Below are 24,421 nucleotides of genomic sequence, written 5' to 3'. Positions count from 1 at the left end.
GAGAGTGTGTGTGAGAGAGAGTGTGTGTGAGAGAGAGTGTGTGTGAGAGAGAGTGTGTGTGAGAGAGAGTGTGTGTGAGAGAGAGTGTGTGTGAGAGAGAGTGTGTGTGAGAGAGTGTGAAAGTGTGAGGCAGAGTATGTGTGAGAGTGTGTGGATGTGGGGGAGAGTGTGTGAGTGTGTAAATGTGAGGGAGAGTGTGAGTGTGTATGAGAGTATGAGAGTGCAAGAATGAGTGAGAGTGTAAATGAGTGTCACTCATACAAGCAATGTTATTCATTTCAAATATTCTGTACAAACATGTCCAACCAAGGAAAAATGTTACCTTCTTAAGAAATAGGTGAGGGCTGGCAACAGGAAGGGCATTTGTCCATAGAAAATTTGCCTCAAACTGTCTGAACCATGCAAGCATGGAAAAGTGGATGTTAAAATGAGGCTGATGCTGGTGGCTGTTTGATATTAGTAAGCTTTTTAATTTTAGTGCTTCCAAATATACTATTAACAGTGGTTTATGGTTCACTGCAATGGCTTTATGTTGTTTTCCATAACTGTGTTCATCTATTTTATAGATTTTAGTTAAAATTTGTAATAGATGTAAGTCAAGATATTTGCTTTTGTCTTTCAAGCATTTACCATGCTAACTGTATTGACATGATTCTGAAAATCTAAATATCTGTCTGAACTTTTTAGGCTAACATTTACAGTTAAAAAGGCTTTTCTGATACCAACTAATTAAATGTGAATCCAGCTATATTGACTCAACTTCAGTGACAGCCCAACAGGTTTCAGCATAATAAAATAGTAATCATTAGACTAGCACTATTACAAAAGATATTACAAAAGCAGATAAAAAAACATTCATTAATTATGATTCACCTTTGGATCAATGACACAAGAAACTCCTTCAATTCCTTCAAGTCTCTCCAAAGCTTTCAGTAGGACTCTCCAAGCAGTAGATTTGCCACTTCCACTGGGGCCAACCATCATCAAACCATGATGTAGCTGAGTTATTTGGTACAATTGTAAAACCTATTCCAGAATAAAGATACAAAAATATTTAAAGTAAATGTATTTGAATTATGTTTCCAGGAGAAAATTATATCATTAAATTCACAAAGTCACCTTTCTTTGAATGAATTCTAAAGGATTCAAAATACATAATGAAAAATTTGGAATCTATTTATCTCAATACTTCATGAAAGTATAAAGTGCCATAAGGAAATAAACAAGTTAATTAGTTTATTTGAAAAAAAAAGAATATACTGACAGACATCTATCAACAATAATCATTTCAATTGATTTAATGCTTATTTTTCTGCACTGACATGGATTGGACAACTGGAATAATAACTTCCTCTTCCATACCAATCATAAATAACTTCTATAATATTCAACTATTATATATTCTTTTTTACTCTAGGCACAAGGCCTTCAACTATTATATATTGTCATGCACATTCGGTCCCTCAGGCATCGGAATACACAAGCAATCAGAGCAGTTCATTGACTTTACTTGTCTAAGCAACTTGTGTACTTTTGTGCTTAATGATTTTGTTGGGTTTTCAGCATGCTCATTTTTAGTCATATTTACTTCAGGAATTTTGAATCAAACCTCTGTCCTCTCTTCCAGATATAAAAGGACTTTGAAATAGCTTCTAGATGTTTCATTGGGAAGCAAAATATAGAAGATCCTATTAATAAATGCGCCTTAATTCAACCATTAGAAGTTCAAGCAAAGATGAAGCTGAGGACGACACACTAGTTGTACTCTACTGAAACTAATCTTTTGTAGAAAAAAATGTATGCCTTCAAGTGAAATAAAATGAATCAACAGCAGAAGCTACCAGGTTTAAAGTATATAGCTTGAGCATAGTTTCCATACAGATTCAATACACTGCTCAATTTCTTATATTAAGCACAATACAAAGAATAAAAGAAAGGTTGTAGAGTTTTTAATTTTATGAATTATTGCTGTACCTTTTCTACCCACTGCACACCTTGCTCATCACCCTCTCCATAAGTTAGGAACATTTCTTGACAAACTTTGCGCACTTCTGCTCTTAGCGCTTTCATTTCAGCAGGAGTATAAGAAACTCCTGGGAAAACATCAGACAGTAAGCTGTAGAGCAAAGGAATATCTTCAGCAACTAATTTTGGTACCATGGTTTCCATCACACTTTGAATTAATATCTGGGGGAAAAAAAGAAAAAACATTACAAAGTATGAAACAATAATTGAATATTATGTTATTGTCATCAATTAATGTTCATATTCCATGCTGGCATGGATTGGACAATTTGACAGAATCCAGCAGGCCCAACAACCACATCATGCTCCACTGTCTACTTTGGTAGACTTTTTATGGCTGGATGCCCTTCCTAATGCCAACCATAGTGGTGCACAGCTCCTCATAATAGCACTTCAATACCACTTTGTCTTCCAAATCAATGGCAAACATGTCATCGTCATCTTGAATACACTTATCACCAATGACATCTTGGTTCCCTCTCATGCTGTCTTGCAATCCTGAACTCTCAATAATTGTGATTCTGACATTGTAGAGCATATGCAAATCTCTTCTGCCTCACTCTTAGCCATACATACCTGTCACTTAGCAGGCCTTTTAGCTATTTGATAATGCTCCCTATTATCACCTTCTTTCCAGGTTTTCCAAACCTGCCTCTTAGCTTTTACAGCCCTTATCAGCCATATCTTCCCACCGCAATTTTGGCTTGGCTACGACTGTGCCCCAGCCACATCAAATCTGTAACACTAAGCAGGTTATTTTGTAGAAATTCTCAGTTGTCATCTATGCCACAGCTAGCTAAATCTTTCTCCCTATAGTCATATGCATAAATTATAATTTTGCTTAAATCTATTCCTAATCACAGGATCCTTTAGTTTCCATATTTTCTTTCTCCATATTGTCATTCATATCTGCTTAACTGTGACTGAAGTGATTAGCCACTAATCTATGTTACATAGTGCATTCTTCAACAGGAAGGGTTTTAATATCTACAACAGCCCTTCTGCCTTGCTTCCTGGTGAGAATGTAATCAGACTTGCATATTCATCAGATCTGTAGGTGAAGAGGTGGTTGGCTGGTTTTCTAAAGTGCAGTTTGCAAACTATTAGACCAGTTGCATCACAGAGCTGAATGAGCCTTACATCATCCTGATAACTAAGAAGCCATCAATGCGTTTATCAGAATGTTGAAGTTGCCAGCCATGATGAGACCACTCTCAAATTGTCATTAAGATAGTCTACAAAAGGTTCTTCAGCTGTTCTGTTAATCCTACCTGTGTGGCATATGTGGAGATAACCATCTCTGCTGAGTTGCCTATAACTAGTCTCCTCTTAGTTATCCTATTGCACATCCTAACCACCTCAATTACTTTGACCATTTCTTACTAACAGTATGTTTACTCCACCCCAGCTGTCATTATTCCTCACCCAGAAGAGCTGTGAATATATGACAGAAAACAGAAAACGTACCCAAAATAGAGCTCAGGATTTCTTTCAACTGTAATTTGTAATATTTCATTTATCCAGTGAAAGAAGATTATTAATGATTGTAGCATTGTAAGAGATGATAAAACCAGGAACCCTTTAACGATAATATCTTTGAAAAATACATACAGAATTTGAACTATCTGTATAAAAATATTACTTGTATGGCAATATAAAATATCAATTCAAAGAACTCTACCTCTTGTTCTGGAAGATTTTCACCAATTGTTCCTTCATCAACTGCCTCTCCTCTACTCTTGAGATCATCTTTCACTTTCATGATACGTTCTCGTTTCACATTTCCTGCACTGACCAACACACTTTTCAGGGCACGTAGGCCAAAATCATAATGTGATTGTGGAGAGAGTTGTTCTTTACAAAGTCTAAAGGAAAAGCATTAGAAAATCTATGCTAAACATTTCAGACAAGGTAAATTTTAATTTATGGCTGCATATGTATAAGTCATTCAATTTTACATTAACCCAAGAAAGAGACAGCTTCACAAGTGCTGTAATCCAATTTTAGAATAGGTACATCATATTGTCATGAGTGAGATCAAAAAGGACTTTGGAGGGGTGGAGGAGGACATTACAAGAAAGGCATCTGGCCATAAAACACTGCCTCAGTAAAACCATTCAACCCATACCAGCATGGAAAAGCAGATGTAAAATACTGATGAACACTGATGCTGATTGAACTAAGAAAGAGGTGAGCTTCATAAGTGTTGCAAACTTATTCAAGACTAATAGGGTTCAAAAAAGAAAAGTTCTCTTTTTCAATTAAAGAAGCAAAAAGTCTTCTCTATGTTAGCCCTTTGATTTCCATTAAAGAGGAGAAGCCGAACGGACGATTGTTACTAAGTAACTCAATCGGCAACTTTGTATTTTTCCAAATGGGTTTCTCACTTTATATACATGCATACATATCCTGTTTGGCACAGATGTGTTTTGATATGGATGGTAATGCTAGAAATACTTGCAGGACTTTAAAAGAGTGGCAAATAGTCATCATGAATTTGATGTAAGGATAATAGGTGCTATCTTTGCAATAGCTATTATTGCACACAATAGGAAAGTTGTCAATACTGGCTTTGACAACCCTAATTTGTTAAAACTTTCAAATATTTGTCATCCACCTTTATTTAGCAATACCTACTGATGATACTGTTTGCTAGTCTCTTGAGCACTTCATTTTAGATTGTACCATGATTGTACTCTTTAGTATTAAAACCAGGGATATCAGGCCCAAGTATTCTCCCATTTTTATGTTCAAACCAGCCAGATTTGGCCTCTTACACTTACCCTAATATGCCAGGTGAAAATCACATGTGAAAACATAAAAAGATTGTCTTGTTTAACAAGCTGTGCACTGTGTGGGGAATGATATGAATACTCATTACTAATGTCCCGGTGGCCTATTTTCATGCAGAAAATAAATATGTTGAAACAAGACTCCCCTTTCTGTAATTCCTTGTTTCATGATGAGCTTCATTAAGTAAGGTTTTAAGAAATAGCAAATATATCCATTGTCATAATCGTTTTAACACCCACTTTTCCTTGCTTGCATGGGTCAGATGGAATTAGTTGAGGCAGATTTATCCCTCAGCTGTTTCCCCATGGTTGGATATGTTGTCATGGAAGATTGGAAATGAATGCCATGACAGTAACACTTATTCACAACAAAATTTTACAACTATTGCGTAACGTTAAGACAGAAACACAAATACACCCATGCACACACACATGGGCTTTTTTCAGCTACTATCAACCAAATCCACTCACAAGGCTTTGGTTGGCCCAGGGCTATAATAGAAGACTTGCCCAAGGTACCATACAATGGGACTGGTCCTGAAACCATGAGGTTGGGTAAAACAATTTGGTAATATAAATGCTTAGAAATAGCCATAATGTTGCATGAATAGTAAAGCACTAAGTTCTGATAACATGAACATGTAACTACAGAAACATGGCAGATAAGCATGAAGGAATAAGGAGTTCATTGCCAAACAAACTTTTAAATAGGCAATCCTATTTGCAGACACCAGACCTACAATCCCCTTTCTGTAATTCCTACTTTGTTAGACAAACATCAATTCACAAAAATTCAAGCTTAACACAAACTGCACTGACTTCCACAAGATAAAGAAGGCCAGCAAACACTAGGGACAACTAAATTTTTCTTTTTAATTCAATAAGACATAAGTAAAAATAAAACCAACTTACATGAAAAAGGGAACTATTTTGCTTGCCAATTTTTCTGCCATTCGGAACCCTTGGGAATAGAGCATGACCTGGGCAATGAGTTGTCTGTCAGGTTTGGTCATAGCCAAACTTCGGAAGAGCTTCTTCAAATTATCAGGTAAGTTAGATCTTCCTGCATAATCAGGATTCATAGTAATAAATATAGCCATATCAGGATTGACATGTACCTGCTTACCAATAAGCTCAACACAAAGTTGTGTGTCTGAAATAAAATTGAAAGAAGAATTGTAAGACCTTTAGTAAAGTTTAATTCTAAATATATATATCTATATTTTTTTAAATAGTGCCTGAAGCCAAGAAGCTGAGAACACAATACAAATATTCTTCATGATTGTCTTTATCAAACTAAACCACTAAGAAGAAGCTAACAACTGCCAGGACTGCCTTCATTGGCCTGCTAGTAACAGCATAAGACAAAGCTATGTCAACCTGGAGAAGCAGTAGTACATATTAATGATCATATCTAAAACAATATAAAAGAACCCTAGAATAGTTTTAAGTGAACCTTAAGAAAATTGTAATCTTTTGCTTTACATTTTTTTCTATTCATATTCAACTTCACTGAAGGTAAATAAAACATTTTAATTTGACAAAAGTTAAGTTGCCTGACAATTTTTTCCTTACAATGAATTGGAAAGCATTATCAATTAAATAAAAAGTTCTTGAGGTTCAAAAAGTTTAGGTATTCATACTTTTCCCTTTTGAGACTATAGAATGTTCCTTGAGGGCTTCTTGAATTGTTTGTATTTGTTGGGATACAGCAGACAACATTCTTTCTTCAAGACGATTGAATTCATCAAAACATCCCCAAGCACCAACTTGACACAATCCAACAAAAATACGACCCATGGCCTATTGAAAAAGAAAATTATTATTAAAAAGAATTCAAATACATTAACCTTTTAATATTAACTTCAAATTAATATACATATATATAGTAATTAGCACATCCAACTAATACCGACATGTATATATATATATAAATTAGGTTTAAGTTCACACCATGGCTTACTATCAATGAAGGAAACTTTACACTATACTAAAATACAATTCCAATTTCTATAAAAGAAAAGGTCAACCTCAGACAAACTGTTCTTGAGATAGTGTCCTCCTTTGAAATTGTAGCAGGGGGATAAAAATGATGAAATGTCGTTATAGACAAGAGTTTTGCTCCTGATAAGAATACTCAAGATCAAAAATGGGAAATTTTTAAATAGCAATATTTGAAATTTCAATTTAGCTGTCAATAAGATACAAGCGATATAAAGCAATTAAAACATGTGAACATTTTTGCTAAAATTAGCTTCAAGTTATTTTTTAAGCAAAACTCAAAGTTTACACCTTTAAAAAGTGCTCAAATACTTTTTTAAAATGTCTCACAAGCTAATTTTTTTTTATCAGTTTCCTAACTAAAATAATAGCTTAATCACAAGAAAAACTCATTTAAAAATTGCAAATTAGACTAAATTTAAAATGGAATTGTGTGAGATATTTAGATTTCTCAAAAAAAAAGAGAAAAAAAAGAGAAAAAAAATGAGAAAAAAAAATCAAATGATAGTGACTTACTTGGAAATCAAATGTTTCATCACAATTAAAGACAAGTACAAAACGTCCTAACTGGTGTCCCAAAGCTTTAACCGATTCTGTTTTACCAGTACCAGCAGGTCCTATAATGTAAAAGGCAGTATGAATTAGTTTAAGAGAGATTTGGTTGCTAGTTCTATCAAGTCAATTAACAGAGAAGAGGTTTCTTGTTTGAATTCATCCTTAACGTCAACCCACACATTTTTCTTTCCTATAGAAAACATGAATCCAAACGCCATATAACTCAACCTCACACAAAGAATAAATAGCAACTTCAGCAAAATATTTCAACATACACCAACTTATAAACAGTAAAAATGTTGACTATTTCTTGCTATTCACAAAATACTAGCAGACAAACTATTTTCCAGACCACAAAGCCTACACAGCAGAATGGCATATCTAGAATCTGTGACTTCCCAAACAGAAAATTACATTTCTAAAGTACCACAAGGATCCATCTACATCAACTACAATGCTCCTATAACCTTTTAAATCACATTTCACATTTCAGTAATTTAACATTGATGGATCAAATGCATCAGTAGTAAAACTACTGCAGGAAAGTTAACACAAAAGATAACTGGGTTTGAGACGCCATTTTGTTTGTATTAAGATATGGAGGCTTCATAATAATTACTCAACTGCTGTCTGGTTGAGAATCATAACTACTTTGCTTTCCTGGATACAAAGAAAGCCTTTTGATATCCCACCATCGTGCTCAATAAACTGGTTAACATTAAGAAAGCTAAATGTCTTACAGAACAGTTCAAACAATCTACCACAGTGAAAAATGCAGTCAGCAGCAAGAGTGCATTGCATTGAGAAGTTTAAGATACAAGTTAATGTCTTCCAAGTATTTTTCACCTTATTCCATGAGGGAAGCATTATTGTAGGGGAAAAAAGCATGACCACAAGCAGAGTAAATACTGGAAGCAGGAAAAGATAAGGCAGAAGTCTGACAATGAACCTGAACAATGGCTGTACCAATTATACAAAAATGGTACAATAAAACACCACAGACAAAAGACTAAAGAATGCATTGATGGCTCAATAGAAGAGGTACTGAAGTGTTGCTATGTTATATCAAGCAGAGCATGAAGGGAGGGAGAGAGCTGAAGATTTAAAGACAAGAGCATAAAGACTACTGATGTTGAAAGAGTCACTGTTTTTCTCTGCATTCATTCCTCTTTCATACGTTATTCATATAGCCATGAGGAATGTATGAAAGTATGATGCTGTATAGTAGTAAACTTGGTCAGTGAATGAGACATTTATTTATGATCCATTTGATAGTGTGCACTTTTTGTTATGTATTTTAAGTATCTATAGACTAAGGCATCCATCTGTGCACTGAACAAGAAATATACTGTTGGCTAGGTTTAGTATTGGAAAATTATCAATTACAATGCAACATTCAACTCTTTCAGGTCTCCTATTTTTAACATCTGTAGCATTAAGTTTGACTATTTTATGTTCTTAAAATATTTAAGCAGTAATACAATTATAAAGCCAGTTCAATTAATTATTGAAACTAGATAGAAATTTCCTTAAAGTCTAACACAAAATAAAACAAACCTACTAAAGAACAGTGTCAAAAATTCTCTTACCAAATGGAGATCCTCCAAGACGTGCTTCTAAGGCCTGAGTCATTGTTAAATAACAACGATCAGTGAGTGGAGTTTGAACAAGCTTATCTTGGACACCTAAATATTCAAAGCCATAGTTGAATTTAGCATTAGCCATTTGAATGGAAAGTTGTTGCAACACTTCGGTGTTTTTGGGGTCAAAATAGAAACGCATTTGGCATAACCAGCTAAAGCACTTTGGCCCATTGATTTGGTTTTGGATTAGGTTTCTGATGATATCACGTTGATGAACTAATTCTGTAATCTTCAAATAAAAAAATAAAAAATGTTAAATGTAAGAACAAAACTGTCTGCATTTTCTAAAATAGCAGAATGAATAACTAAGACAGAAACAGAAAAAAACTTACCAAATGTTCCAGTTTTTTTCGTCGAACAGGAGGTTGTTCCAATAATACTGAGTCAGCAAGAACATTTAATGTCGACTGCACAGTCTCCAGTACATTTTTCAAAGGACTCATGTCATTTTTCCCATTGTTGGATATAGCATGAAGTGCTGTCTCAACACTTTCAGACCAAGTAATTTGAGATGCTAAAACAACTAGCTGGGCCTGCATAAAAAAATATAAATTTTAAAAATTGCTTAGATTTAAATAACTTTTGATTGAATAGTTGTAATTTATACATTTAACAAAATTATGATTTTATTCAAGGGGGAAAAAATGATTAGTGCCCACTAACTTTTCAAGTCCTCTCTGCAACTGATTGCAGAGAAATATTTTGTGTAAACACTTAAGAAATATAAGCTTGTTTCTTAACCATATCGTTTTCGGTTCAGTCCCTTTGTAAAACATCTCAAGGAATTGTCTTTACTACAGACCTGAGCCAACCAAAGGCTTGCAAAAGGATTTGATACACAGAAACTGTGTGTGTGTGTGTGTGTGTGTGTGTGTGTGTGTGTGTGTGCACGTGCATGCATGCATGTGTGTATGTCTTTGTCTTAGTATCAAATGATGGTTGTAAATGAGCATCAGCATAATACAAGTGATGTCACTTGCTTCCAATCACACATGAAAAACATGTCTGGTCACAGGCAAGTATTACCTTGCTTGGTAGCAAGTGAGGATTGGCGATATGTAAGCATGGAAAAGTGGATATTATATGAAAATGATGATAAAATGATCTCACCTGATATTTATCGACCCACTCTAAGTATTTAGCAGAATCAATCTGTTCAGATCTTAAAGAATAAATGTGTTGGACAGCATTTGCTAGAAGATTAGCAAGAGTTACACGCATTTCTTTCTCAACCAAAGTGAGCCAGTCATTGATCTTGGGATGCTGAGCAATTGATACAGGATTTGAGAATATTATCTGCAAAATAAATTCATTTACTGATTAGTAATCTTGAATAATACATTTTGTAAAGAGAAAAAAAAAATCTATAGCAAAATGAGAAAACCTGGTATGATTTCAGCAAAAGAAAACGTTTATGCTCAAATAATACTCAATATATTTATATCTAAAATTTCAAATGCTCATTAAGTGGGGGGAGGGAAAAAAAAATATGGACAACCATAAAACGATACCGGAGGAAATGGAGTTGACAAAAATCTAAAGACTCAACGATTAGCAAGAGATGATTTTTAAAATGAGAATATCTGAAATAAACTCGACTGCTCTCACAAACAAGAGTACTAAAAATGAACCTGACCACTCTCAAAAATTGAATAAAACAAACTAGAAAAATAATCCATAATCCTTGTCCGGTACCTGATCGATCTCAATGGTAGTCATGGAATGTGAAGGTGGGTGTGCAGATCATGTTTGTAATGCTGCGTGTGTGTTGTCTGTAGTGGGAACAGGGACAGTTTTCTCTATGAAGGCCTTTTTTTTAGTCTATCCACTGATATAGTGTCTTTACAACCATTAAGGTCTATAGCGAAAAACTTAGCTGTGTGTGAAAGAAAACAGAAAGGACCTGCATACAGTGCTGTTCACAGAGGTTTAACAACACCGTAGCACACAAAAACATGAATCCAAGAAGTAAAGCTTTCTTCAGGCAGAGCTAGAAATGTAATTATCAAGTAAGAGGTTTTAAACAGGAGTGATATATTCATAATTGTTAAAACTAAAAATTGTCAAGGATAAATTTCCAGTACCAGATCAATCCCAAAATCTAATCAGTTCATGCCAGTCACAAGGTTAAACATCCCTGAAAGTTTCATCCAAATCCATCCAGCGGTTCTTGAGATATCTTGTCCATGGACAAACAAACAAACACTTAAATCCCCCAGAAAACTTACAAGTACCATATGCACTCTAAAGAACTGAACTTCATAATTAGCATTTCTATATACATTCCTAAATAACTTCAAAACTAAATAGAAGAATTCTTGATTCAAAAAGAAATATTAAGAAAACATGGCATTTAGAAATGAGTAAAAAAAAATAGCTTTACCTCTTCTCCTTCTTTTGAAGTAAGACCTGTTACAATTGTATTGTCATTATTGAGTATGATGCTAGCAACACCAGCAAACATTTTCTTGAAATGCTTTTGTAAGCGTGTAACATTTTTACTGTTGCCAATAATCTCCAATAAATCTTCATCTCCAACAAAATAGAAACTGAAAATTGAAATTTAAAATTTTACATTAACCCTTTCATTCCCATATTTTTAATGATGTACATGCAGTCTATTGTTTCAATTCATTTTGAAGGAATTTATGAAGAGGAAGACCAAGAATGACACGAGATGAAATCAACTTTTTACAAAATTCATGCGAGTCTTATATTTAATTTCAACAAAGAGTAAGCAAAATATAATTACCGTGGGAAAGAAGCTCTCTCTCGTTCCAGGTATTCACCTAATGCTTTCTGAATCTTTCCAAGTAAGTCGGCTAGCCTTTCTAATTGCCGTTGTACATTAGGGATATTGACAATATCCATCACCAATGGAGATTTGGTTACTTTTTTCATCAAACCAAGAAACTCTGTACTCACTCTGAAAAAATTATTTTTCTCAATTATATTTTACAAAGGAAAACAGACATTAAATAATGATGATTGTCATAGTACAAATACACAAAACAGTCTGGTTTACAAATAGTACAGCTAACACAAGCAGTAACATGATAGCAACAAGACTAAATTCTCTTTACATCCTAAATCCCATGCCAACACACACACACCTCACAACACAAACTACAATAATTCTTCCCCAGACATCACTTTCTGCTCCACACTTTCATTACAATTATTTGGTAAACAATCCTATAGCTTCCTCTGACCACCCAGCAATTTTATTACACACACACACACACACACACACACACACACACACACACACACACACACACACACACACACACACACACACACACACACACACACAAATGCCAATAAACAAAACAGTACAATATAGAAACAAAATTTACAAAATCTTAAAAGCTGTTTTAAAACTTAATTTCAATGGTATAACTAATATTACATTTAAGCCAATTTTGGTAATATATAAAAATTTAATTATTTCTATGAATATATTTGAAAAAAAAATCATTTTTCAAATCTAGAAAAAAAAATAATCAGAAAAAGAAAAGTAGGGAATAAGATATGGCTAACTAATAAAATTGAAAGAGCTTCACTAGTTAAAAAAAAAACATTTTTAATAGACAAAATATAGAGTTCAGTAAAATGTTTTCTAATGTTTTACATTTCCTGACGAAGTAACTTCTGATTTTGATACTGAAAAACTACTAATAATATACTTTGATTTCACCCTCTTCAACATGGACATAAGTAACAACTGTATCTTGATGCAAAATGTTGACATGAATGAATAGAACTATATTTTTTTCTACATCTACTTGTGCCTAAAGTGTAACATATGTAAGTATCTATAACTGTGTTACTTAAGACCTTGGTCGCAGACCATTCAAAAGAAACATCTCAAAATCTAGAATGGAAAATGAAAATTACAGTTAAAATTCTGTCCCCTCGTTATCTACAACTGATATAAATGTTTGGCATAAGAAAATAATGTCAACTATAGTATTGCCACGATGAACAAATAGAAAACTAATTACAAGTGATTAAAAGATATCTCTGATCAAAATGGTACTGTAACTAAATAGACATTTAAATTGCATCATTAATTTATTTACATAACTTAGCCCTTGATTATCAAATTTTATTTTTAAAAATATGTTGCTCAGCCAAACTTTCCAATAACTACATCCATACTTTCTTACTTGATGAGGACACAAATACTAATTCAGCATGACTGGAAAGGTCAGTTAAATAAATAATTGAATGATAGGATTTATTCAGCTGGTTTAAACATGAAATGATGAATCAGGATTTAAGTGCTGTATACAGACAAGCTAAAACAAAGCTGACATAATAACTCAAGTCCATTAAAACAAATATAAGAATATGTTCAAAATATTAATACATAAATTATACATGTCCAATTATATAGACTTCAAGAGTTTGTGGGTCAGCTTTTATTAATTGCTGTTTAAATCCTATGTTGCTTCATGGAACTTTAAGGTATGCACTATAGATTGGAAGATTTGAGGGTTAGGAAAATGAACATAACCTTAAATTAGATAACACAAATTACCTAAGATTATACCTAGATTATACTTACCCCTGAAATCTAGTAGTTTCCACAGGCAACAAATGTTTGATGTCAGCACTGCCAGTAAAAATACCTTCCAGATAAACCCAGCGCCTCTGGACATCAATCCATACATCAAAAAGGGCATTGATACGGTTTAGTTTATCTTCCCATGACAGTGCATCTTCTTCAAATTGCTGCATAAGTATATATATATATTTTTTTTTTAAATAAAATTTCAAGCAATAATAAAATATTTTAAAACAAAAATTAAACAAATGCAAATATCAATTTGAGTAATAAAAAATGGATTTCCCTAGATAAACCAAATAAAAAGCTGTATATAATTTCCTGAAAGATCAATGTCAAATTACTCAAGAAACATCTGAATAAAATTGAAAATTATAAGAAAGTCTACTTACTTTAAAGTAAGGGGAAAGCTTCATAGCAGTGACGCTATTAATATGCTCTTTTACTTTGGTAAACAAATCATCCCAGCCACGGATTAAGCGACATTTGTTTTGGTAGCTAATTAACTCCAGTTCATAGCTGCGCCAAATTTCACTCACCTAAAAAATAAAATTTTAATTTCAAACTTTGCTTATCACAATGTGATATTTCCATGTTTATCTAGCTCTGATAAAATAATCAACTAAATGATTATGGAGTGAAACTACAATCATGTTAGTTGACAGAGGTAAAAGAGATAGAAAACAAAAATATATGAAATACCAATAAAAACAAAATAATTAAGAAATTAAGATCTAATGGAGCAAATCTCACTTTGTGTCTAAGTAACTTTATTCTAAACTAATTCATTAATTCTGTATAATTAAAATAATTCAATGAGTGTGTGAGAGGGGCCAACTTGCACAAATCAACATGTAGGAAGTGAAAGTTGATTTTCTTTTGAAAAAAATCAAAAAAGGGAGGGAAGGAAATTACTTCACTGTTGTGAAGATATAGACTTAATAGTGTTGGGAATTGCAGGCAGAATAAAACATTTAGGGAAAAAATACAAGAGAGAGAAAAGGATGAGTAGTGGTAGAAAGGAAGAGATGTTAATTAAAAAAGAAGTTCTGGGAAGGAAAGCTAACAAAAATGTGGTAGTAGAGAGGAACAGGTTGAATGGCAATAAAAATATTTAAAATGAGAGAATGGTTGAGTAGAAGGCAAGAGTACCAAGATGAGAGGGAGGGAAAAGGAGAGGATTGTTTTCTTTTTAAATCATAATCTTAACTGGCTGTGTGCATATTACGAGTTTGTGGCTGCCTTTATCTGAGTAAGTATGCATAAGTTTTTAACAGTGTATTTATCTGAATCACTTCCCAATCACATGGATTAGAGTTCAGTCCCATTATGTAGCACCCTGAACAAGAATCTTCTATCACAGCCCTGACCCAACTAATGCTTTGTGAGTGGTTCTGGCAGACAGAAACTGAAATAATCTCATTTTATATGTATATTCAGATGTGCGTGTCTTGACATCATATGATGGTTGTAAACAAGCATCACTGTTATACAAGAAGTGTCCATTTCCAAATTTCCATGAAAACATGTTCAGTCATGGGGAAATATTACCTTGCTTGGAAACAGGTGAGGGTTGGTGACAGGAAGGACATCTAGCCTTACAAAATTTGTCTCAAGAAATTTCATCCAACCCATGTGAACATAGAAAAATAGATGTTAAAAGGAGGGGGGGGGGAATGCTTGTCATCTGTATGTAACAATTCATTTATCAGAGAATGCATGTTTTGTTGAAGTGTGCTTTCCTCAACATAATTTTATTTATACACACACTAAATACATAAGTTTACTTTTTACAACTTTTAAATCTATAGGGACAGGCATGGCTGTATGTTTGAGAAGTTTTGTTTTCTCTCTCACTACATGGTACCCAGAACAAATGTCTTCTACTATAGCTTCAGGTCAAACAATGCATTTTAGTAGAATCTGGTTAACAAATTGTATGGAAGCCCATCATGTTTATGTGTGCTTGGGTGCAGATGCACGAGTACGATTGCATGCATGCAAGTGTTCATTTATGTTAATCTTCACATATCCATAACGGTGTATGTGCTTACATCTATAAACAACTTTCTGATATTTTCTGTTTGGCTGCACCTATGGAAATTTTGAAGTTTAGTGAAAATTTTTTAATTTGGTATATTGATGTAATTTTCCATGCTGAATCTCAGGAGATATTCCTTTACTTGTTTCAGTCATTTGACTGTGGCCATGCTGGAGCACCACCTTTATTTAACTTTTTACAGAAAATTTTTAAAAAAAACGTTACAGAGATTTAAAGTTTGATAGTTTTTATCCAGTCAGAAAACAAAATTTGGAAGCTGTCATTTTGTGCATGACAGAATGTTGTCAAACAATCAAATGAAATACTGGTGGAATTCTGCTTTATGCATGCCATATTACACCTCTTAACTTTTTTAGTTTGGGGAATTTTTAGGAAACTTTTGCAAACTTGTATTCTACACATGTGAATTTATACAATTATGCAAAAACCAAAATGGAAAAAAGTTTTGGTGCATGATTTAAGGCCTATTTAGCTGTTATTTTTAGCAGATCTTACAATTAACTCATGCCTTGTGTTTTAAGCATTTAATAAGCGAAAATTGACCATGTGGGTAAGCAGTTTGGTAACAGCGATATGTCTATGGCTTTTGACTGGCTAAAATTACCCAAAATTTGCAAACTTTAAAAGCTATTGACTCTGATTTATGGCGAAAATGAATTTCATGTCAATGATTATCATACAAAACTACACCAATAGACCCAATATGAAATTAATTGGAACAAAAGTTAAAGAAACTGAAAAGTGGCAACCAAACAGAAAAGATCCCAACTTTTTCATAGCTTGATGGTTTAGCCGATTTCATGTGAAGACCGGAGAAATGAAAATACCTTTTTTCTGAAAAACAACCAAGAGCTGGCATTAAGGACAGCTGTGCATAAAATACTGCACAAATGTCTCATCCAACCTATATCAGGATGGAAAGTGAATGCAAAAACTCTTCCAAAAAGTGTCAAACTATACACAAATACAAACCATATACAATTCAAATATGATCGGTTTGTGTAAAATAACACTGAAGTAACTGCCCTTTATTCCACCAACTGTCACGACACACTAACAACCTCTATCAGGGCTTGATCTTTTCAAAAAACAAAATAATTGCTAAGCTTACACAACATTGCCAGCCCTTTCCAAGACAGAATATATTTATCAAACACTTTAACTGTGGTTTTAATGGTAATTTCTGTCTCTCAAAGACCAAAAATATATATAATACTCACTTGTTTCAAAAATTCTTCCAAAGCCATTTCACCTTGAGCTACACTAATAATATCACGTACAATAGCTTCATTTTTCATCAAATCAACATCCCAAACGTGGCCTAATGTTAGCTCAGATAACATCCAGCTGACCCCCAAACTACGTGTTAGTTGTTTCCAGTGGCGCTCTTTTAGAGCCTCAGATTTCAGTTCCACAACGAGTACGTTGACCTGAAAAAGAACAAAGATAGAAATTTTATTTGACTTTAACAATAAATTTTCAAAATATAAAAATTACTTCTAGCAAGCATAAAATGTTCCAGTGAATGTACAGTAAAGATCATTTGCTTGAAAGTGTAAGCTACAAATTGCAAACCAAGGAATCAACTACACTTCATCTTGAAATCCAGAGAGCAGAGTTAAAACTCTTGAGAATAATTTGGATTTTAGTTCCAAAAATCACCATCCTACTGTAAAGCTAAATATGTTTTAAGTGTATTTATATTTATTATGATCCCACATTATTAAACAAGAATCCATAAAGAAAGCTCCTAGTGGTAAAAAAAAAAGTCCACTTCCAATAATATTGACTATATGCAAGTGTAATTAGAATTCAAAAAAAAAAAAAAAAGTGCTTAAAAAAGAGGTTTTTAGGATAAAACAATATTCAAACTTACTTTAGCATAATTTTGCAACAATTTTTTCACATGTTCATATGATGCATAAGCCCGCAGACGTGCTGGCAGTTCTTTTAGTTGGTTTAAGAGTCCATCCAAACTTTGACGAAGCTGAAATAAAATATTTTATGAGCTTAATAGATAAAAAAAAAAAAAACATCTGTCAAAGCAAGTTACATAGATATTTTCCAATAACCATGATCATTGTGGTTTTAATCAAATTTACTTAAACTGAAGGAATAAATGCCAGAAAATAAATTCAGATGTCTTATATTTTAAATAATTATATTTAAATGTTTTTTGTGTTCAATGTGAATTCTATTCTGTGTGTAGTATACATAAATTACATATTCATTACTCCATGTGTCTAATCAACAATTTTAGTAAATGCTGCATTCTATGCTTTTAGACAACCTATCTATATTATAATAATCTGTATTTCTAAATGCTGTTTTCCATAAACATGTGATTGCCAATTCTATAAGCTTTATATTTCAAGCATTTTACCATTTATTTCAGTAATATCAATAGCTACCTTGAGTTAGAAAATTAAGGTGTCATTTGTATTTTTATTTGTGCAACATTTTGATCAACATATTTTCAACAGTGAATTGAAAGAACATACTGATCAAAATATTGTATAATTAAAAATACAAACGCTATCTTCATATTTTACCAATATATTTGTTTAATATCCATTTTCCATGACAGCCTGGGTTAAATAGGGTGTTGCTTGAAGCTGCATGTACCAACTGTTACCTGTCTAATCAAGTAAGGGGCTTTTATCCCAGAGGTTTTCCAAAGTGCAAAGCAACTGATCATAATGTCAGTAAAGAATGTAAATATCACTATTTCACTTCATCATCATCATCGTTTAACGTCCGCTTTCCATGCTAGCATGGGTTGGACGATTTGACTAAGGACTGGTGAAACCGGATGGCAACACCAGGCTCCAGTCTGATTTGGCAGAGTTTCTACAGCTGGATGCCCTTCCTAACGCCAACGACTCACTTGAACAATGATAAACATGGAATGTCAACATTCATACATAATACACTCACAATGAGGTTTCCTGCAGTTCCCATCTACCAAATCCATTCACAAACATTGGTCTACCCAAGGCTATAGAAGACACTTAAAGTGCTGCTCAGTGGGACCAAACCCAAAGCCATGTAGTCGCAAAGAGAACAACTATAGAGCCATGCACACATTTAAAATGACAATATATTAAAACATTCTGCAGTTTGTTTCTGTATTAGCAACACACTATCCTAGTATGAGGAAGATAATTTGATTGGGTTATTGAGTTTGTTATCACTGGTTTCATTTATGTATTCAAATAATGCACCCACATTCATTATTTCATTTGATAAAACGACTATTAAACCCCCCCAAAAAAACCCCCATTAAATTACGATCAAGGACATAAAATAGCATTTATAAATATAAACATCACATTTATTGCACCTGCCATCCCATCAGCAGATCCTAACTTTGGAGGAGGAGAGTAGCATTTTTCATATTCCTACCAATCTCACATCTATTTGTGACTTTCTCAAGTATTCGGCATAATTACAGTATATTAATTGCCTATATTTATATGTATATATAGGCAATTAATTGTAACAACTGAACATTAAAAATTAAAATTTCACTAACCTTCCTAGGAGCAACAGAAAGCCACGGTTTATCTTTGAGATCATCAATTTGCTCCCATATTTTTGATAGTTCTGTCCAGACACCTTTCAAATCTTGCATTTCTTCAAAAGCCACTCGCATTTTCTCATCACTCAAAGTTTCGTGGCCTTAAATTAGAAACCATTTCAATTAAAAATTCTCGTTACACTAATTTAGCATCAAATTGAATCTCAATATGCATCATTTGTTTGTATGCAATATACCAAAATAAATTCAAAATTTTAGAATGAAAAAGTATAAATTTAGATATACCACCTGGTTCTGCAAGTTCTAAGGCTTCTTTGGCACGAGAAACATTATCTCTTTCATCTTTCAAACGAGTGAATTTGCCTTCAAATATGGTGAGAGCTTTTAAGGCTTCATCTGGTCTCATATCACCCTAAAAATAATATAAAAATGACAGTCAAATTAAAATGATGCTTGCATTTACTTTTTCAAGAAAATTATGAAATACTTCAAAGTCCCAAGCTGAAAATTCGTATATTTGTTAGATGATTCCATATATAAATTTCCTATTGTTTGCTTTCATTCCCTCTCAATAGTAAAACACCCCATTCCTTGATACTGTAACAATTATCTCAGGTTAAGGTAATTGGCTCATGGTCAGTGTTCCATCTCTCACATTTCCTTTTGTCCTAAACTACATTACTTCATAATGTGGTTGCATTATATTCTGTTACTAATTGTTAATTTTGCCACCAATGAAAAACTGGCATTTCTTCACTGGAAGAGTTAACATCACCTTTTCAGACGACCTTCAAACTTATAAAAAACACAATAATTGAATTATCACACAGCACATTGTTCACTCATCTACTCACTAAGGTAAAAACTTTTGATTTATTATAATTACATATACACACAGACATTTACCAGACATTTAAATACACACATATATTTCTTATAGTTTTGCCATCTGATACCTAAAATTCTAATTGCTCTGTGAAAAGGTGAAAATGTCTAGAAATAGTGTCACTGATGTACCAGGACCCTGCCTTATATACCACATCTGATCAATCCAATGTAACAGAACCTTATTTTGGTATAGACTGGTATTCTGTGACATGCAGATTTTAGCATACCCATTACTTGCTGTACTCTTTTCTCTAAATTCATATTCAAGTTATCCATCATTCCTCATAAAAGCAACCTTATTCTCTGCTAATTAATTTGAAAGTAGTTTGCACTTTACTAGACTACTACAGCTAAATGTAAAAACATTTTCTCATACTGTTAGTAAAAATTTTTAACAGCCCACAAATATAAAGAATTATAAGCAGTAAGGTGAAAATAAGAAAACAAAGAAATCTGACCTTGTCAATCAATAGCTCCCATCTTATATGCCACACAAAACTCAAACTCATAAAAGCTAAACTAGTTGCATTGCTCAGAATTGTATTTTGTTTGAATTAATATTTTAAATGTAGCAATTCAAAAAATTACAAAGGAAAAGAACTTACTTCTACTGGCTTCTCCTTCTCCCAGTCAGTCATCAAATCAGAAGTTTTGTTTTCTACAACTTTGTCTTCTGATACAATCTTCATCTGCAGACTTGCAACTTGAGTTTGGATAGAAAAGTCTTTTCGTTTAATGATGTCAGTGAATGCACTCCATTCACCTTCAATGTTGTCACTATAAAGCCAGGCTTGAGGAAATTGGAAGCGTTGACGTTCAAGAATACGCTGTCCTTCTTTATACATCTAGTATAGAAAGAAGTTTTATTTGTGTGTGTGTATACATATATAATCTGTTACCTCTTCGTGAAACAGAAATTTTATATAAAATCTGTTTCACCAAGAGGCAATACATTGCAAAACTTGAACTCAATATATAAAAAAGTTATTTAATAAATTTTAAGTGAATGGCTCGAAAATATGTTTAAATGATAGGAAAGGGGATTCTGTAAAGATGAGAGGAATAGCTGTATCAGATTAGAAAAATGGAAATTGTAGAGGATTACATACTGGAGAAGTTGGATGATGGAGTGAAAGATGAGAGGAAAGAAATTGTTAGTGGTTATGCAGAAGAACAGAGGTGCACTCAATAGTTAAGGGTTGAAGACCGGTCCATGTCAGCAAGAAGTGGAGCATTTAGGACAGCCTCAAAATCAGTCTTGATTACAAAAGTACCAGAAATGGAGGAATTGTAGGGGATGGTTGACTTGGTTCGAGTAAAGAGAAAGTGAGGTAGGAGTAAATAGATTTGTAAAAAACAGATGCGTAAAAAATAAATGTGGATAAAAACAGATTTGTAAAAAACAGAAAATGTGTAAGATGGAGAAGTGAAATCCAAAGCAGAGTAGAAAGAGTTAATTAAAGAGAGAATGCAGGTGTGCTGCTTATAGGTAAAACAAGTTGCACCAATACAGTTGTCAATATAACAGTTTAACACTGAAGTAAGGCTAATGAAACAAGTGTCAATCTGCATTTCAAGCTAACCAACAGTGGCACAGTTGGAGTTCATCTGGCAACTCAGTAAAGTGCCTCTTCTACCTCAAAATTCCTAATAAACATGCACATTACAACCAACAACTTGTCTACTTCTGTACATCAAAACAATTCCTCCTTTTCCCCTCGCACATACACCAGCCTTATTCAAACACCACAAACCATCTACTTCCTACCCAAAATCTTAAATATAATATTGCTGGCCGCTTTATCTCTAAATACTTTAGACTCTTATCTTTGAAACCGTGCCTCTCACCCATAAACCACACCCACAACCTCTTTAACCCCTTCTTGCATACCAAGATTCCCTCAACTACTTTTTACCACCAATGTTCAATTTAAGTTGGCTTAAAACACTGACTTTACTATAATTTTGAATACATTTTTTAATTCCATTAGATTAGACTGATATAGACTCACAACTAGATTACTAAGATCTTGAATTTCATATTTTAAAATAAAACTAAAGCCATTTTTTACTCAACTTCAAATGTCAAAATATTTAAACCTTCTGACAAATCAAAATTACTATTTCATAATTACTAGAATATGAAATTATTCATTAATATTTTCATATTCTAATACCATGTATTAACAAATGATATATTAGTACTTACTGCAACTTGTTTTTCCCAAGACTTCATTTTCCTTTTCAGAGATTGTACATGAGTTATCAAACCAACAGCTTCAGAGGTATTGGCTGTATCAATGGATTGCTGTTCAAGTTCAGTTCGAGACTAAAATAATAATTCAAACAGTTTATTTATTAACAAGTCAAATCATTAAGCACACACTAAATATAAATAACAAGCATGCAACCACTTATAAAACCTGTCCAGAAATAGCTGTATTGCATGTGCATTTGAATTTACTAAGTTATATATTTAGGTTAAATTTTTCAAAGAATAAAAAAGTCAAGACTTCAACATAGAAGTTAAAATTTGTTACACGAGTCTTTATCTTCTCTTTCAACAAATGAAAATTAAATTTTGCATTAATGCTAGAAAAATATTTTTAAGAGTCAAACTTAGAATTTCTTTGTAGATGATCTGACATAAAATTCAGACTAAAAGTCAGTTCACATCTTCACAAATTGAATCAGGTGAAGAACTACTATAACTGACTTAAAGAGAAGAATGCTTTAAGCACAGAACTTTTTCAATATATTGCCAGTACATTAAATTTTTTACGAAGTTCAACGTCAGTTCTGATTCATATACAACTATGAGCAATTGTCTGAAATCATTCATCTATATTTAGTTTTCTTACTGACAAATATACAATCAAATGTGTAGCAATTAGCAACAGTATAGCTTTACTAGTTAAAAACAATACTTTCAAAATATGCAAGTAGCTATGAATGCCATCATATTCTCAGCATTTACTCCTACTTCCAATGTCTAGATCTTAAAATATTTTACTTCCTACATCTATCTAATCACAAAACACTTGAATTAACTTTTGACTCTTTCATTTTTATAACATTTAGTAATTTACATAATTTATTAGCAGTGGTTAATATTCATTCATTATGGCAGTATGGAAAACTAACATTAAATGACTATCTTCATTCTTTTGAAATATTTAGAATATACCAAAAAAGACAATTTAATAAATATGAATAAATTTATTGACTTACCTTGGATACTGAAGAATGGAAGTCCTTCATTTCATTACTGAGAAGTGTTCCAAACTTGCTAAGAACTTCTTTGTGCCAAGAATCGTATTTCAATGTCACTTTAGACTGAACCTAGAAAACAAGCAAACAATGCAAATCTTAAAATTACTAAAGGAATGTTTTTGAGAGTTTTGACAATACATTGTCATTGGCTCATAGACCATCTTTTAAATCACAGCCTGTGTTTGATAAAAGCAAGCAAGACAATATTGCACAACTATGTTTTGTACACAAATCTAGAATATGTTGTCAAAGATGCAGTTTTCTCAACTGCTTCCATCATGCATTTCCCTTCAAGTCATTGTCATTATGTAATCTATTCCTCATTCTATTTAGAGATACTTTTACTTCTAGCTAATCTTATGGTATAATAGTCTTCAACCCACTTCATTTCCTCTTTCATTCATTCAGATATCAGAGAATGTTTCTTTAATCATAATAAAGTCAACCAACTGGATTTCAGCAAAAACAAAAATGATGTTCAACGTAAAAACAACTGAAAATTTAAAGACCAGAATTGATATACTAATAGAGAGGACAAAGTAGCAGTAAAGTTTCTATTTTCTAGACATACAAATATGAATATAGCTATATTTGGTAAGTAACCCATCAGTTTTATTAACTGTTAATTTCATGAACAAATCCCTTGTAAACTTTTATATCAAAAATGACATATAAAAATATAATACTGATTATAATAAAATTAGTTTTGACAGATTTTGTTTCATTTGATTATGTATTCAATCAGTCTAATATTGGTTTTATATATATATATATATATATATATATATATATATATCGTGGGAGGATTGGACCAATAAAGAGTTCCCTAAACCTTGTGTCATTGGAGTTAATGCCATCTTAGACAAGTTGCCAGTGTTGTAGCATACATTTCCTGTTTTAGTCATAATTCTACAGCTAGATATTCTTACCTGTCTTTCAAGTATTGAAATGGAAAAAGAAACTGTAAACATTTTATTTTTATATATTAGCACCCACATCCATCATTCTGCATCCTAATCATCAAAACAGAAAAGTTTTAAATATGACACTAAAATTTGAAACTGCCTA

General features: G+C 32.8%; 1 protein-coding gene across 1 annotated transcript in view; it reads right to left on the bottom strand.

The window, feature by feature from the left end:
- LOC106883942 (cytoplasmic dynein 1 heavy chain 1) overlaps window positions 1-24,421 on the bottom strand; it is a 106,810-nt gene that overhangs the window by 53,301 nt on the left and 29,088 nt on the right. The window contains exons 22-42 of the mRNA XM_014935093.2: window positions 24,283-24,286; window positions 23,312-23,422; window positions 22,290-22,409; window positions 20,686-20,925; window positions 19,481-19,604; window positions 19,187-19,332; window positions 17,528-17,638; window positions 16,872-17,081; window positions 13,982-14,128; window positions 13,590-13,756; window positions 11,769-11,942; window positions 11,400-11,565; window positions 10,127-10,312; window positions 9,349-9,549; window positions 8,963-9,245; window positions 7,335-7,435; window positions 6,461-6,620; window positions 5,730-5,970; window positions 3,707-3,890; window positions 1,975-2,187; window positions 874-1,026 (exon numbers count right to left, since the gene is read on the bottom strand). Coding sequence (XP_014790579.2) covers window positions 874-1,026; window positions 1,975-2,187; window positions 3,707-3,890; window positions 5,730-5,970; window positions 6,461-6,620; window positions 7,335-7,435; window positions 8,963-9,245; window positions 9,349-9,549; window positions 10,127-10,312; window positions 11,400-11,565; window positions 11,769-11,942; window positions 13,590-13,756; window positions 13,982-14,128; window positions 16,872-17,081; window positions 17,528-17,638; window positions 19,187-19,332; window positions 19,481-19,604; window positions 20,686-20,925; window positions 22,290-22,409; window positions 23,312-23,422; window positions 24,283-24,286 — 3,442 coding nt within the window. The remainder of the gene's footprint in view (window positions 1-873; window positions 1,027-1,974; window positions 2,188-3,706; window positions 3,891-5,729; window positions 5,971-6,460; window positions 6,621-7,334; window positions 7,436-8,962; window positions 9,246-9,348; window positions 9,550-10,126; window positions 10,313-11,399; window positions 11,566-11,768; window positions 11,943-13,589; window positions 13,757-13,981; window positions 14,129-16,871; window positions 17,082-17,527; window positions 17,639-19,186; window positions 19,333-19,480; window positions 19,605-20,685; window positions 20,926-22,289; window positions 22,410-23,311; window positions 23,423-24,282; window positions 24,287-24,421) is intronic.

Source organism: Octopus bimaculoides, chromosome 3, assembly GCF_001194135.2.
Source record: "Octopus bimaculoides isolate UCB-OBI-ISO-001 chromosome 3, ASM119413v2, whole genome shotgun sequence".
Lineage (NCBI taxonomy): Eukaryota > Metazoa > Mollusca > Cephalopoda > Octopoda > Octopodidae > Octopus > Octopus bimaculoides.
This window is presented reverse-complemented; position numbering and strand designations above follow the sequence as displayed.